Below are 14,041 nucleotides of genomic sequence, written 5' to 3'. Positions count from 1 at the left end.
TATATAAATTCCAAGACTAATTCCGTATCCTTGACCTCATTTTTTTTCTTTTTTTTACAGGGTGTTGGGAAAACAACATTGGCCAGAAACATTGCAGTCTCTTGCAAGTGTATTCTAATTGATGGTATGCTCTTCTCAGATACTTTGTTTTCATACTTGTATGCCTGGCACCTAATACATTTCTTATTTAAAAACGTTTCAGCAACAGATATGATCAACACATACATTAAAACCAAAACCCAGGAAGGAATAGAGGTAAGAGAGATTATTTTCATTAATGTGGTTATATACATCTTAAAAGGAATATAATGTCCATGTTGTAATTTTACACCATTTCAGCTTCTGAACATCTTGAACGAGGGGAAAAGTGTCACAAACGATGAGGTTGTGCAGTTGATTCTTGACAGAATTAACAAGCCCGATGTTCAGCACTACGGTAAACTGCTCTAATAGTAAACTAAAACGGTTTAGTACTGCATGCTCTTTAAACACCAAACATTGTTTTTGATAATAAGAAGTCCAAAAATGATCAACCAGAATGTATGAGATTACCTAAGCAAGCAGAAAAAACAATTTTTATTAAAACCGTGCCAATGTTTGGTCATTCCGTTTCTCTGTACAGGCTACGTGCTGAGCTGCCTCCCTTATGTAACAGAAGATCCCCAAGAGATCCATGACCAGATTGAATTGATCAAAAACCTCAAGCTGACGCCAGATTTCATCATTAACATCAAGGTCAAATTCGTAGAGTTGAATGTTGTATTTTGTTCTTTTGTTATTTTGTACTTCTTCATTTGTAGTTCACATAATCAAAGTATGATAACAGTACATATTTAGAAAACTTATATAACTTAAAAATGTTCCTCAGAGTTACTGATATCGTCTATAAACGATATGTCCTGTCTTTTAACAGTGTTCAGACATTGACCTGGTCAAAAGGTTGTCTGGTCTGAAGCAGCATCCAGAAACTGGGCAGCTACACAACCTGACTGTTTGGCAACAGGAAGAGGAGCTTCTCAGGAAGAGCAAGGAACAGGAGATGGACGATGCTGACGAAGATTACGAGGAGGTACTTAGTGTACAAAAACTTTTTTTTACTTCTGCTGCTGTTTCATAAAATCATAAATTAATTTTGTTGTTGGTGGTTTTTAACCTGGATTTGCAACCAGGTTTATTATTTTTAGCAAACAATAAATAAAATAAGACATGATAATAGGACAACAACAAACTTCTGAAAAGAATGTGCTTAACTACAATATTCTAATACACCACTTTCCTTTTTTTTTCTTTCAGGCTGAGGAGCAACCCCTCTCTATGGAAATATTTGAACAGATGGTGTGGTTACCAGAATACCTGCCCCAAAATATTTTTGCTAAAATCAGCACTTACAAGAACATCCTGCTTAGACAGTTGGAGGCAAGTTAGAATGGCTTTTTTATTTTCTAAAATATTCAGTACACACATAACGTTTTGTACTTCTTTTCATTTCAGACCGAAGTGTGTTTTGAACAGTAGATATTTTCTGTTCCTCTTATGTCCCCTAAACACAAGGAATGCTATTTTGAAGATCACCATAGCGATACTGTTTTCATTATTCTTTTAGGAAAATATTAACACTAGTTTTAAGTATAATATTGGCAAATAAGGCTGATTCTGATTTCTATTTGCTATGCATGTAAAATATTCATAAATTTTTAGAATTTGTAAATTCCTAAATTTTAGCAGCACACTAAAAGCTAGTAGAAAGCAAAACTGGCAGCAAGAAGGATTTTGATCTTTTTTTTATTTTGCTCTGCAGTCATTCATAAATTGCTCAACTCGATTCTTTAATAAAACATTATAGATTGCCACAAAAAATATTCTTTGCATCTCAAGATTTTAAGAAAATCTTTATCAACTTAAGTTGTACGTGTTTCAAAATATTCTGAATTTTTAGCCACATAAACTGAAGTTTTACTTATTAAAGTCTTATTTTTTTCTATTAAAACACACAAAAGGTGGATTTTTATGCATTCCCCATTTACAAGTGTAAAGTGAAATTACTTTCCACATCTTACCAGTGATACATTGATGACCTGTCCAAGGTGTATGATGCCCTTTGATTTCTTGTGTGGGCCATTTTCCATGCAGGCTTAATTCTCGCAAAGATTAAGGGCATATAGAAAAATCAAAAACTGTTAATAAACAAACAAACAAACAAACAAACAAATAAATAAATAAATAAATAAATAAAAAGAATAAAATCATATATCAGAATTCAGCAGAACATATACACACCCTGGATAAAATTGTCGTGATTTGCACCAACATAGCCAATGTTTTGCAAAAATTAAGTAAAGAATAAAGTAATGGAACCAACATGGGTGATAAAAACTTCTTTGAACACATACCATGTTTGGTGTTGCTTGACATTTTTCCAGGACGTTTTTTCAGAACACAACCCCATCTACCTCTTGGAACTAGACGGAAACGACCCACCTGGAGAACTGTACTTGGTAAAGTTAAAAATATACATTTAGAAAAGTTCAGCAGCTGATCTTTTTGGTGGTCTGACTTTGGTCTATTTCTATTTTTACTTTGCAGTCTGTGATGGCTCGTCTTGAAACTATGGCTATAAAGCCTGTCTCTGTTCCAATCCTGCTCAGTCAACATGTTGAGGAAGAACTAACAGACACCATTTCCACAGCAAGGCCATCCTCATAGTTTTCCTTAATTTTCATTAATGAATAAAACCTCCTACTAATTTGTTGGTGGAGTCTTTAAATACTCCTCCTCTGACGAAACTTCTGCAAATTTAACTTGAATCAGTCTTAGCAGGCATTTCTCTCTTTCATAGGAAGACCTTCTAAGATACATGACCTCCATCAGAATCGTGGCCCCTGGCTTTCGGTGGAGAAGAAGCCGCTGGGGTAGAATTTGTCCAGTTGCTCTGAAGGAGGGCAACATTATTCAAGGAGAGATAGATTTGTGTGTAGGGTGAGTATTCTTTAATGACGTATGCTCCTTAAATTGACTGGCCTACCACTAACAAATAGGTCTAACTGGATAAAAACCTTTCCCTGGTCAACTATTGTACAGCTTTCAGGACAAGTTGTACATACTTTCATGTCAGGACGCCTACCACAAGTTTATCGCAAATCCACGCAGGTACCTACTGCCTCCAATGCCCAGACCCCCTTGCAAGGTTGGCATCATTGGCTTTTCTCAGGCTGGAAAGAGCACCATGTGCAGTCTTCTAGCTCAGCACTACGGTGCTGTGGTGCTCGATTTAGAGGAGCTGATAAAGCCATTTTTAGCCAAGGCTGACCAGGAGAGGTTCGAAAAACTTAGAGACATCACAACACCTGCTGTAAAGAGTATGAGGAAGAAGAAGAAATCGCGAGAAAGCGCTTCAGGCAAGTTGGGCCTTATGTAAGATTTCAGATTTTCACATAAAATATTATCCTTTATCAAAGTTATGTAGATATATATATCACTGATCTTATGTTAAACCCTTATATTTTTTATGTGAACAAATGGAGTTTTTATCGTAACTAAAAATAATTTGACTATACATATTCATACCTCATTAACCTTTTGTCAGTTTGTCACATTACAGCCACTGCATTTTTGGTTTTTGTAATAGACATAATCAAATAAAATCAAAATCACTAAGTAAAAAATGATGCATGGTTTTATGATTGTTTTAAAATAAATATCTCAAAAATGTATTTGCAAAATAAAGTCATATGTCATTTTCCACAGGCAATATGTATATATTTTATATATCTATATGCATGTTCATACACACATAACATGTATGTGTGTGTAATTTTCTGTTGTATGCTGCTCTCAGTGGCGATGGATAATCCACAAGTAACTGCTCTGGTGCAACAAGCCATTGAGGACGCGAAACAAATGGCCATACCGCCCTTTGAAATGTATGTTAATGCTCTGAAAGATCGAATGGAAGAGGTAAGTTCCAAGTTCAATGTTAGCATTGAGCTTGTTTTCCTGTTTTATTGATTCATCATTCTTATTCTTATCTATTATTTTCTTTCATGTATGCAATATGTTACATTTTAAAATCCTGAACATGTACAATGGAAAATTGAAAATCTACTATGCACACAGGCAAAGCATTCAATATATATTCTTCCTGTAGACAGTTTTTGTTGTTGTTGTTGGGTTTTCTTAAATTCACAAAATACATACACATCTTCAGTTTTTTAATTAACCCACTCATGCATCACTTTTCGTTTAATCTGAGTATGCTTTTCTTAACTGCTGTACAGTATTATTTTTATTACGTTGTCAATTTTGCTTTTAAGTATATTAGCATTAAAGTGTTGATGTCACAGATAGAGAAAATGAACTCCAATTCTGAGGACAAAACAGGATGGGTGCTTGACAACTTTCCCAAGAATCTTTCTGAAATGGATGTCATTCAGCAAGTCGGAACCCTGCCAGACACAATCATCTGTCTCCAAGACACTGATAAACATTACAGTGGGGGCATACTTTGTGCATTTGTTTTCTCCAAGTTTCCCCTTAGACCGTGTTTTTAATGTGTCCACTTTATTGTGTATGTGCACAAAACAGTAATGCAGAGAGTTTATGAGAAGAATAAGGAAAGCGTGGACAAAGAGATTGAGAAAAGATTACAGAGCCAACCGTGTCTGCGAAGTGAAACACTTTTGTAAGTTCAGACTCAGTAGCCTTCTCCAGTTTAGATTATTTAAGTGTTTTTGCACATTTCTGATACAGTGTTAAATTTCTTCCCACTTCAGCAAAGAAAAGGAGGAAGAATCAGAGGCCCAGTCAGACCTACTGGCGATTATCGAAGAGGAAGAGGGTATTATATCTCCATGTGCTTTTAGAACTAATCGGGACAGTCTGAACAAAAATTAACAGAAGCGCCAACGATAAAAATTTAATCTTGAATCCCTTTCTCCTCTTACTCTGTGCTGTACTGGCAGAATTACCAGAAGGTATGGAAATTGATTACGCCAGCATTCCAGAGATGATGGAGTATAGAGAGCAAATTGAGATATTTGAGACGGAGTGGGATCAAATGCAATCGAATATAACAGTAAGCCACTTCGATGTTGAGATTGGGAAAAAAAGCCCTGACGACTTGCTTCAAGAAATTGTCAAAAAAATGGAAAGTGAGTGTACAAACCTGTTTCAAGTCATTGCAATAAACTTTTAAGGTTCTGCAATTTGAATGGAAATTGTAGTGCCTTTTTGGCTTTTTTGTACTTAAATATTTCAAATTGCCAAAAATGCTATATTCAAAGAGTAACTTACGTATGTGCAAAAAGTGTTTTTTTAATTATTCTTTCCTTTATTAAGGGGGAAAAATTATCCAAAATAACCTGGCCATGTGTAAAAAAAAATAATCCCTTCTTGGCAATGATCATAGCTGATAGCAACTACCACCATTTATTAGAAAAAACTGGCAAGGAGTCCTTTTAAAATATCTTTTTGAATTCTGCAAAAGTTTTTGATCATGAACAACCTGTTCAAGCATGTTATGTTGTTTTTTAGAATAGTTAGTCTACTTCATGCTGTTAGACAGGTGCAATTTTTATCCTTTATCTCTTTAGACTTTTCTCATTTAGAAGAAAGACATGTCACATAGTATCACAAAAAAAACAAAAAAATATAATAAAATCTACTAAAAGCAATTTATTCACTGAACAGGTCTGGCATTAATCCAGTTTAAATGAATTTGGACAAAGCTATAAAGAAAATGTGGATAATCTAAATTCAGCCTGGATTAAACATGGCAGGTAATCACTATTTCACACAGAGCCAGACTGGGTTGGAAAGCCTTTTGCCCTAATAAACATAACATTTTGTATTTGAAAACTGCATTTTGTATTTACTCGAAGATTATCTTTGTCTGATATTGATATGTATTATGCTCTCAAATATTTAAGTGTGACAACGCACAAAAATAGAGAAAATTTGTGAGAAAAAGTATTTTCATCTTTATTTCCATCACCTCTAGGACCATTTCAGTATGTGGCTTGGGAGTTTTCTTCAGTTGACCTGACCGAGGAGGAAGAAGATCTGGAGGCCTTAGCATTACTCGAAGAAGAAGAGAGTGAGGAATCAGAAGATGAAGACGACGAGGAAGAGGATGTACTGACAAATACTTTTGATTTAAAATTGATATTACAAATCTGTTTAAACCTTACTAAGATGTAGATCTTTTATTTTGTAGATAAATATAGATTTTTATAATCTGTAAGATCATTTTTTGTTCAACCAATGTTACAGGTTGAACTAGCAAGCAGGAGGTTGTTGGGCGACACCAAGTATTTCTGCCCTGTTGCCTTCAAAAGAAACAATGTCCTGTGGCCAGTGACTGACAAAATCTCAGCCAAGTACCGTGAAAGAACTTATTACTTCTCCACCATAGAGGCCAGATACTCCTTCATTGAAAATCCTGGCGAATTTGTTGCACAAGGAGAGCTCCTTAAGGTAAAGCAGCAAGAATGAGAATAAAGAAGTGTTTTTTTTTTCAGAATAAGATAGAATCACTTACGTGTTTCTACTTTCCTCCTATGCAAGCCTCCTCCCTTGCGAATCTTTATGCTTGGCGCGAGAGGGTCAGGAAAAACGACTAATGGTGAATGGCTTGCAAAGCAACTCGGGCTTTTCCATATTCAGTTCAAAGAGCAACTGCAAATGAAAATTATGGCCAAGACATATAACCCAGTTCCCTCTGCTGATGAGGCCGTGTACCTAAAAAGTGATACTGAGTATGTGGAGGAGCAAATAAGAGTAGAAAAGGGAGAGGAAGAGGAAACAGAAAATAGATCTGGCAACTTGAACATTGATGAGGTTTGGTTCATTTTAATTTTTTATTTTTTTGCTATTGACGTTTAGGGTTTTTTCTCTAAGTTTTAAAAGCAGGAATGTTGTTGTCAGGATAAAATATTTGAACAGAACTTCTGTGTTTTTGTTATCACAACAGGAGATGTTTTTGACTGAAGACGAATTAGTCATCAAAGCCTACCTAGCCGAGGGAGAGCCATTGACTAATCAAGTTTTGGATATGGTTATTTTACCTTACTTTCAAGAAGAACCATACAAGTAATTATCATCAGACATTCTCCATTTTAGGATGTACTTCACTAGAGTAGTTATTTTACTACTCTAAAGCTGTTTGTTTGTCCACCCATCCATAAATCCACATATCCATTTTATTAAACATCATGTGGCAACAACAGTTTATTTTGGATTATTCTGGGGGAGGTTACTGTCATACCGTTGTCGAGTTTTTGGTCCTGAAGATTGGCTGTAAACAGCCTGAAGACATATCTGGAAGCCCCCTTCACCCCTTGCACTCAGGAACATTGGGATTGGGTGCCATGCAAGTCAGGTGACAGGCAGGGGTCTGGATTTTCAGCTGCTCTATCTGTCTTCACGGGAATTATATTAGGTCCTGTCCGCATTAACGAGCATTAAGCTCAGAATCTTATTTTGAATTCAAATGTAGTTAACACACATAACACCATGCACCTTTTTCTTTTACATCTTTAGTAGTTTTGGTTATGGTAAACACTTTTTCTCGATTTTTGTTTTTCATATGCTGCTGTGTACTTTCTAGGTCTGTAGGCTTCATCATGGAGGGTTTCCCCCATGATCCTGAGCAGGTGGACTTCATGTTGGAACGACAGCTATTCCCTGATGTTGTTGTTGTCATGGAAGTTGAAGCAACAGATGTCCAAAGACGCCTGTTGCCAGGCTACCTTGAGAAGTGGCGCATGCTCTACCACAAGCATGAAGAACAGATAAAACTTCTGCAACATCTGCGGCAAAAAAATCGAGTATGAATGTGATTTCTTTTGTGTGTGTGTGTGTGTGTGTGTGATGACAGATTGTTATTATTATGTTATTTCCTTTACTAGTGTCTGAATCATTTGTTTTTACTGCTTTGATCTAGGATGAAATGATCGCCAAGAGAACGGCTGAACTCATAGAACTACAAGAGGCTGATGAGTCCAGATTTACCGTAAGCAAACTCATCAATACCTTGTTATTTCACTTTGGATTTTAGATGTTCTTTAATTTTATATATTTAAACGAATAGTTTAGGCACCAGATGAAAGAAAATGAGGAAGAAGCAGACGATTCCACCAACATGGAAGAGATAGACGCTATATTGGAGGTGGAATTTCCTGAAACAGGCTTCAATGAGGACATAGAGGAACAGGAGACTGAAGAGGCAGCGACTGAATGGATTGAGGAGGAAATAGAAGACCGCTTTGAAAAGGACTCTGCAAATATTATGTCTGTGATGGTATGAATACAGAATATTTTTAAAAGCTAATAAGTGGAAGTCTAATAATCACTCTGGAGAACATATGACTTCTGAGCATGTCTTCTCCACCTCTCTTTTCATGTTAATGTGAAGATCCTAACATCCTTGCATTTTTTAATGGTCTTCTGAGTTTTTTCATGTGTCGTTGTAATCTCAGGAACTCATCAGTGAATATCACATACCCAAGCTGGAATTCAATGCATCTCAAAAGCTAGAAAAAATCCAGAATCACATGCTCCACAAAATCAAGCCCATGATAACAAACAGGGAGTCACTTTTCCTATCATGTCAGCACGTCTCATACAGACTCTCACACAATCTGCTGCTCTACTCCTATAAGCTTAACAGTGCCTTTGGCTGTGCAGACCCTGTCGAGGTTAGTATAATTAAGGAAAATGGGAAGTAACAGCTGTGTTTCTAGAGATTTTAAAAATGATTTGACATTCATTTATATTTATTTCTATTTTGAGTTTGGAAACTGACTGATTGCCTGAATTGTTTTTTTTTTTTTTGTTGTTGTTTTTCATGTATAACCCAGCAATACGACGAGGACATAATTCATCCAATCCAGTGGCCTCTAACTTCCTCATATTCCCTCATCCTCAGTCCGTTTATTTACTTTTTTCGAACCAAGGAAAACCGCAGCAAGTTCACACTGAACCCCTTAAAATACCTTCGACAGCCAACGCCCACCACTTCCTTCCCTATAAAAATAGCAGTGACTGGACCTCCTAAAGCTGGAAAAACCACTGGTAAGTCTCGAGGCAGCTACCTAGTGAGTGAGTGTAAAAACAGATGATTCTCAATTGTCAAGAAAGCGTCAAATGACTTTTGACTTTTGTTAACCATTTATCTCTGTAGTGTCAAAAATGTTTGCCGATAAATATGGTTTAGCTCGGCTTTCCATTGGGGCAGCAATGCGTCTGGTGTTGAACTACAAGGCGCACACCAACCTCGCTGCAGAGATGAAAAAGTATCTCACACAGGGCCTTGTTGTGCCTGATGAACTGGCTGTTCAGTGTCTGGGAGTGGCGCTCCTTAGCTCTGTATGTAGCATTCGAGGGTAAGATATATATTTTCTTAATATTATTATTATTTATGTTCATACAATATTATTTGAAATGACAGTACCTTGGTCTCAATATCATTTGCAGTTTGTTGAAATGTGTTGCATTTCAGCTACAGATGTCTGCATATTTTATTAGAATTTTATGTGAAAGACCAACACAGAAGTGCAGAAACTAATTTTTATAGATTATGAATTGAGAGAAAAAAGATGCACATACCCCCTAATACTCAAAAAGAGATGCGTGCATCAGATTTTATTCCACTTTAACACTTTGTAGAGCGACCTTTTACTGCATTTTACATGTGCAACTCTTTTGAGGTATGTCTCTACCAGTCTTGTGCATTTAGGTGCTGAATTTCTGCTCACTCTTTCTTGCAACATTGCTTAAACTCACCCAGATGGGATCCAGAGATTCTGTGAACATTTTTAAGTCTTGTCACATGTTCTCTGTTAAATTTAAATCTGGACTTTAACTGGTCCATTTTAACACATGCATATGTTTTGATCTACATCATTCTATTTTAGCTCTAGCTTTATGTTTAGTCTCACCACTACATGAATGTGAACCTTTACTGTGCTCTTAAGACTTTGCAGACTTCATGGGGTTTTCATCCAATACTACTCGTTCACTGCTCTATTTATCTTCCCATCAGTGCTAATTGTTTTGTGTAATCTTTATATTGTGTAATAACACAACTGCTTTAGGATTTCTTTCAACAATGGCTATTGTTCCATGAGAGACAGATGATGGATATGGGGTGAACAATCCACTCCATATCCATAATCTATCCACAAATACTCCAGTATGAGATGTGGATCGCTGTTGCTCTCCATGGTGTGAGTTACCATGAGCATCTCTGCTGCTTCTCTGATGAATGCGTTCCTTAACCGGCCAATTGTTCTAGGTAGATGGCTGAATTGAACTGTGCTTCTGTGAGATGTTCAAAATCATGTAATTTGTTTAAAGATTTAATCCTACTTTAAACTTCCACACGGCTTTATCTCTGACTTGTTTGCTGTATTCTTTGGTCTTTGTGATGCTGTTTGCTCTCTAATGTTGTCAACAAACCTATGAAGACTTCACAGAACATCTGTCTTTATCCTGGCATTAAACTGATAGCAGAAATATTCACTAATTAGGTGACTTCTGAACATAACGAGTTACACTGCATCTTTTTGTGATACCGGAGCAAAGTGAACTGAATACAAAATAATGTTACAGTTTTCCCAGTTTTATTTGAAGAAAAGTGTTAAAAAAAAACATGAATAATTTTCCTTTTACTTCACAATTATTTGCTACTTTTTACTGGTCTCACAAACAAAATCCAAAATTTGTGGTAGTAACATGAATTTTGAAACAAGTCAAGTGTTATTGATAGCTTTAGAAGGCCCCGTAAGTCTAAAAGTGTGTTTGTTTTTTTTTATTCTGTCATCTAAAGTTTGAACAAGAAAATTATCTTTTATGATGCAAGAAAAAAACTACAGTTTCTAGTTATGCGAGTGTAAAAACAAATATCTGGCTTAATTTATGTTTCAGGTATGTACTGGATGGCTTTCCAATGACCCTTCACCAGGTAGAACTCATGGAGTCTCAGAACATCATACCCATACTAGTATTTGAGCTCCACATCAGTACCGTAGAGGTCCTTCTGAGAGGCCTTTCTGACAAGATGAACCCCAACAAGTAAAACAGCTTTTATTAAAAACAGCAGTTTCCTTAAATACTGCCAGTCTGATAGCTGGTTGAAGCAAATAAAAATCAATGCAAACTCTGCCCATGCTTTATTTTTCATCAATGTAGGCCTTACCTATTACATGACAGCTCTGAGATCCTGCACAGTTGGGATTCGTCTTACAAGAAAGAGGTTGAACATGTTAGGCCATACTTCCAAGAACAGCATCAGAACTGGTTCATGCTCGATGGCTCTAAAAACAAATGGTGGCTGTGGAAAAATATTTTACAACAAGTCGACATCAGTATGAAATGTGTGAATTCCTACATGAAGAGGAGATATAGTGGTAAGTGTTGGAAAAACTGTAAAGAAAAAAAAATTTCTAAAACTTTTTATGTGCAGCCCTTCAATTACAAACATTATTTCTAAACAGGGAAAGCTGCCTGCATAAACAGGCTGTGCATCACACCCAAAGAGCTTAATAGTCGCATTGGGGAGTTTGGCCATTACTGTCCTGTCTGCCTTGCTCTCTTCCATCACCTGGAGGATTGCTCAGAAACTGCAGACTTGACTCATGCTGCTGAGTACAAAAAGTTGTATTATCGCCTATGTGGTGGAAACCATCTGGAGGTCAGTGTACGATATTTACATAATATGATTACTTGCATATGGTTACGTTCTCTTTTACACACGTTCCCTGTATTGAATTGAATGTACGACCAAATATATGGCTAAAGTTGCGCTTAAGAAAGATAACAATTGCATTATATTCTTTTGGTAACAGATATTCCTGTCAAATCCTGACGAGTTTTTGGCGCCTTGTTGTCCATACAACCTCCCTGGACCCCATCTACTGCCAAGAAAGCTGACAGAGTTGCAGGTGAAAAACAAATTCCCACAGCAGATTGAGTTGAAGGGATTCTGTCCTGTCACTTTCAAGGATGGAAACCAGAGGTATGCATTGCTAGCAGAAATTATAATTCATCATACATTAAAAAAGTAGCTGCTTTGTCATATCTTTTGAACATGTCTAAACATTTTTTTTTTTTTGTAGGTATGAAGCACTGGTTCGAGGACTGATGCAATATGCAGTGGAATACAAGGAAAAACTTTACATTTTTGAGACAAAAGAGAAGCAGCAGAAGTTCATGAGGTAGACGATGCAAAACAACTTTTTGCTATATTATGCTCTCATTGCTCTTTTATTTTTACCTGTACTCCTTCTTACTTATTTCTGATAATCAAACAAAATTTTAATGTCAGGCTAATATAAGTTGAGTAAATATGAAAAGAAATTCTTATGGTGATTTAGTTCATCAAGGGAAATGACTACGCAAACTAATCTGGCCCATTGTGAAAAAGCAAGTCCCATCCCAATCATCCCCTTTTTAGTCATGAATGATTTTGAAAGCTAAATAGAATTTCAGTAGCCATTACAGAAAAACTGCTTTTCTGCAAAATTCTTCAACCCTTATGGAAAATCTCAAGGAGTCACAAAAAGACAATGATCTGAACAGCACCAGCAAATCCAACTCTGACTGGCAAAAAAAAAAAAAAAAAGCAAAGCCAAGGTTTTGGAGTGGCCTAGTCAAAGTCTGGACTGACATCCAGTTGATAGACTGTGGCCTTAAAAAGGCTGCCCATGCTTGAGAAGCCTCCAGACTGGCAGAATTAAAATACATCTCAAAAGATGTTCTGGCCAAAGAGTGACACAAATAGTTATTAGGTTTAGGCAGTAGTTATTTTTCCCAGGACCAGGACAATTTGTATATATATATATATTTTTCCTTTTGAAAACTGCTTATTGCATTTACTCAGGTTATCTTTGTTTGATATGAAATTTTATTTGATGATCCAAAATATCCAAGTGTGACAAAAGTGCATAAACAGTAGAAAATCTGAACTGTAGCAGAGTAAAAATGCTTTTACATCACTGTATTTCTGTTCTTGTCTGAAAATAACAGTTCCAGGTTTTGTTTTAAATGACAATGGAATTAAACATTTTTGCCTCGGTATTTGTTACCAAAGGATGCCTGAACTCTACTGTGACCAAAAGCTGCCCTGTAAGGTTCCTCCTCTTGATGAGCCTGTTCCGCTCACTTCTCTTCCAACACTGGGCTACCTGGAACAGGTTAGACACCCTGTCCGCCCGACTCATGTCTTTTTAAAGTTGAAATTTTCATTGCATGCATTTTACGAGTGTTTTTGCTGTTCTGAATCGGGTTCGAGTTGAACTTGTTTGTTTCTTTAGGGAGTGGCAGAAGCAGTGATCAAAGCCATGACAGCTGTTGGGTCTCTCAAACCAAAGTACCCTTTTGTCAGTGTAAAAAGATCAGCTCTTGTGTATGTGGCCTTCTATTTGAAAGGTGAGCAGACTGTCAAAGGTGCATGTACTTAAACTAAATCATTAATCAAGTTTTATGATGACAAAGAATCTAAGTGTTTTTTTTTTTAATTATTATTATTATTGTTCTGTTTTACAAGCTTTCAATCAAAAGTCCACTGGCTGTCTTCGTCAGAAGTACAAGAAAAAACTTGCATCATTTGAAGAGAACTGTGAGCTCATAACCTACCTCAGTTCAGCAATGACAGGAGCCTATAAACCTCCCGGCGAACGTCCCATAGATTTTGACTTTAAGCTCAACAGGTTTATGGCACTGGGAGCTCCGGGAGCCACTGATAGTCTGTAGCTACATCTTTTCTGGGTGTTCTTTCAGCATGGTCATTTAGCAGTAGTGCAGTTCTGTGTATGTGTATGAATAACATTTTAAATCTGTGACGTTTTAGAAATGTGCAATCTGTAATTAAGCATATTTCTCTTTAAATAAAAAACATTGGCTTCGATCATTATTCAATCTTGTTTGTATCCAAAAGCTTTAAAAGAGTCCGGCAGAAATACAGTTATTTAAACACTTTTTAGCTTTGGTTTTTATGGTGGCAATTTGGACTGAGTCTAGGTTGCCATAAAAAATGATAAGATGA

General features: G+C 36.4%; 1 protein-coding gene across 2 annotated transcripts in view; it reads left to right on the top strand.

Moving 5' to 3' along the window:
• The window catches only part of ak9 (adenylate kinase 9), a 14,775-nt gene extending 866 nt beyond the window's left edge, over window positions 1–13,909 (top strand). For both annotated transcript variants that reach the window (XM_008397767.2, XM_008397768.2), the window contains 33 exons: window positions 61–124; window positions 203–255; window positions 340–436; window positions 623–735; window positions 914–1,069; window positions 1,294–1,416; window positions 2,421–2,495; window positions 2,584–2,685; window positions 2,837–2,976; window positions 3,079–3,395; window positions 3,836–3,954; window positions 4,341–4,488; window positions 4,582–4,678; window positions 4,770–4,834; window positions 4,959–5,147; window positions 5,996–6,129; window positions 6,268–6,471; window positions 6,562–6,834; window positions 6,968–7,086; window positions 7,604–7,823; window positions 7,940–8,008; window positions 8,087–8,296; window positions 8,475–8,693; window positions 8,856–9,069; window positions 9,179–9,380; window positions 10,924–11,070; window positions 11,188–11,405; window positions 11,493–11,689; window positions 11,844–12,013; window positions 12,114–12,212; window positions 13,088–13,190; window positions 13,311–13,425; window positions 13,544–13,909. In XM_008397767.2, the coding sequence (XP_008395989.1) occupies window positions 61–124; window positions 203–255; window positions 340–436; window positions 623–735; window positions 914–1,069; window positions 1,294–1,416; window positions 2,421–2,495; window positions 2,584–2,685; window positions 2,837–2,976; window positions 3,079–3,395; window positions 3,836–3,954; window positions 4,341–4,488; window positions 4,582–4,678; window positions 4,770–4,834; window positions 4,959–5,147; window positions 5,996–6,129; window positions 6,268–6,471; window positions 6,562–6,834; window positions 6,968–7,086; window positions 7,604–7,823; window positions 7,940–8,008; window positions 8,087–8,296; window positions 8,475–8,693; window positions 8,856–9,069; window positions 9,179–9,380; window positions 10,924–11,070; window positions 11,188–11,405; window positions 11,493–11,689; window positions 11,844–12,013; window positions 12,114–12,212; window positions 13,088–13,190; window positions 13,311–13,425; window positions 13,544–13,749 (4,977 nt within the window). In that variant the 3' untranslated portion in view covers window positions 13,750–13,909. The remainder of the gene's footprint in view (window positions 1–60; window positions 125–202; window positions 256–339; window positions 437–622; window positions 736–913; window positions 1,070–1,293; window positions 1,417–2,420; window positions 2,496–2,583; window positions 2,686–2,836; window positions 2,977–3,078; window positions 3,396–3,835; window positions 3,955–4,340; window positions 4,489–4,581; window positions 4,679–4,769; window positions 4,835–4,958; window positions 5,148–5,995; window positions 6,130–6,267; window positions 6,472–6,561; window positions 6,835–6,967; window positions 7,087–7,603; window positions 7,824–7,939; window positions 8,009–8,086; window positions 8,297–8,474; window positions 8,694–8,855; window positions 9,070–9,178; window positions 9,381–10,923; window positions 11,071–11,187; window positions 11,406–11,492; window positions 11,690–11,843; window positions 12,014–12,113; window positions 12,213–13,087; window positions 13,191–13,310; window positions 13,426–13,543) is intronic.
• The last annotated feature ends 132 nt before the right edge of the window (window positions 13,910–14,041 follow it).

Source organism: Poecilia reticulata, linkage group LG21 (assembly GCF_000633615.1).
Source record: "Poecilia reticulata strain Guanapo linkage group LG21, Guppy_female_1.0+MT, whole genome shotgun sequence".
Lineage (NCBI taxonomy): Eukaryota > Metazoa > Chordata > Actinopteri > Cyprinodontiformes > Poeciliidae > Poecilia > Poecilia reticulata.
Note: the sequence above shows the minus strand (reverse complement) of the source record. Positions and strands in the feature narration are given on the sequence as shown.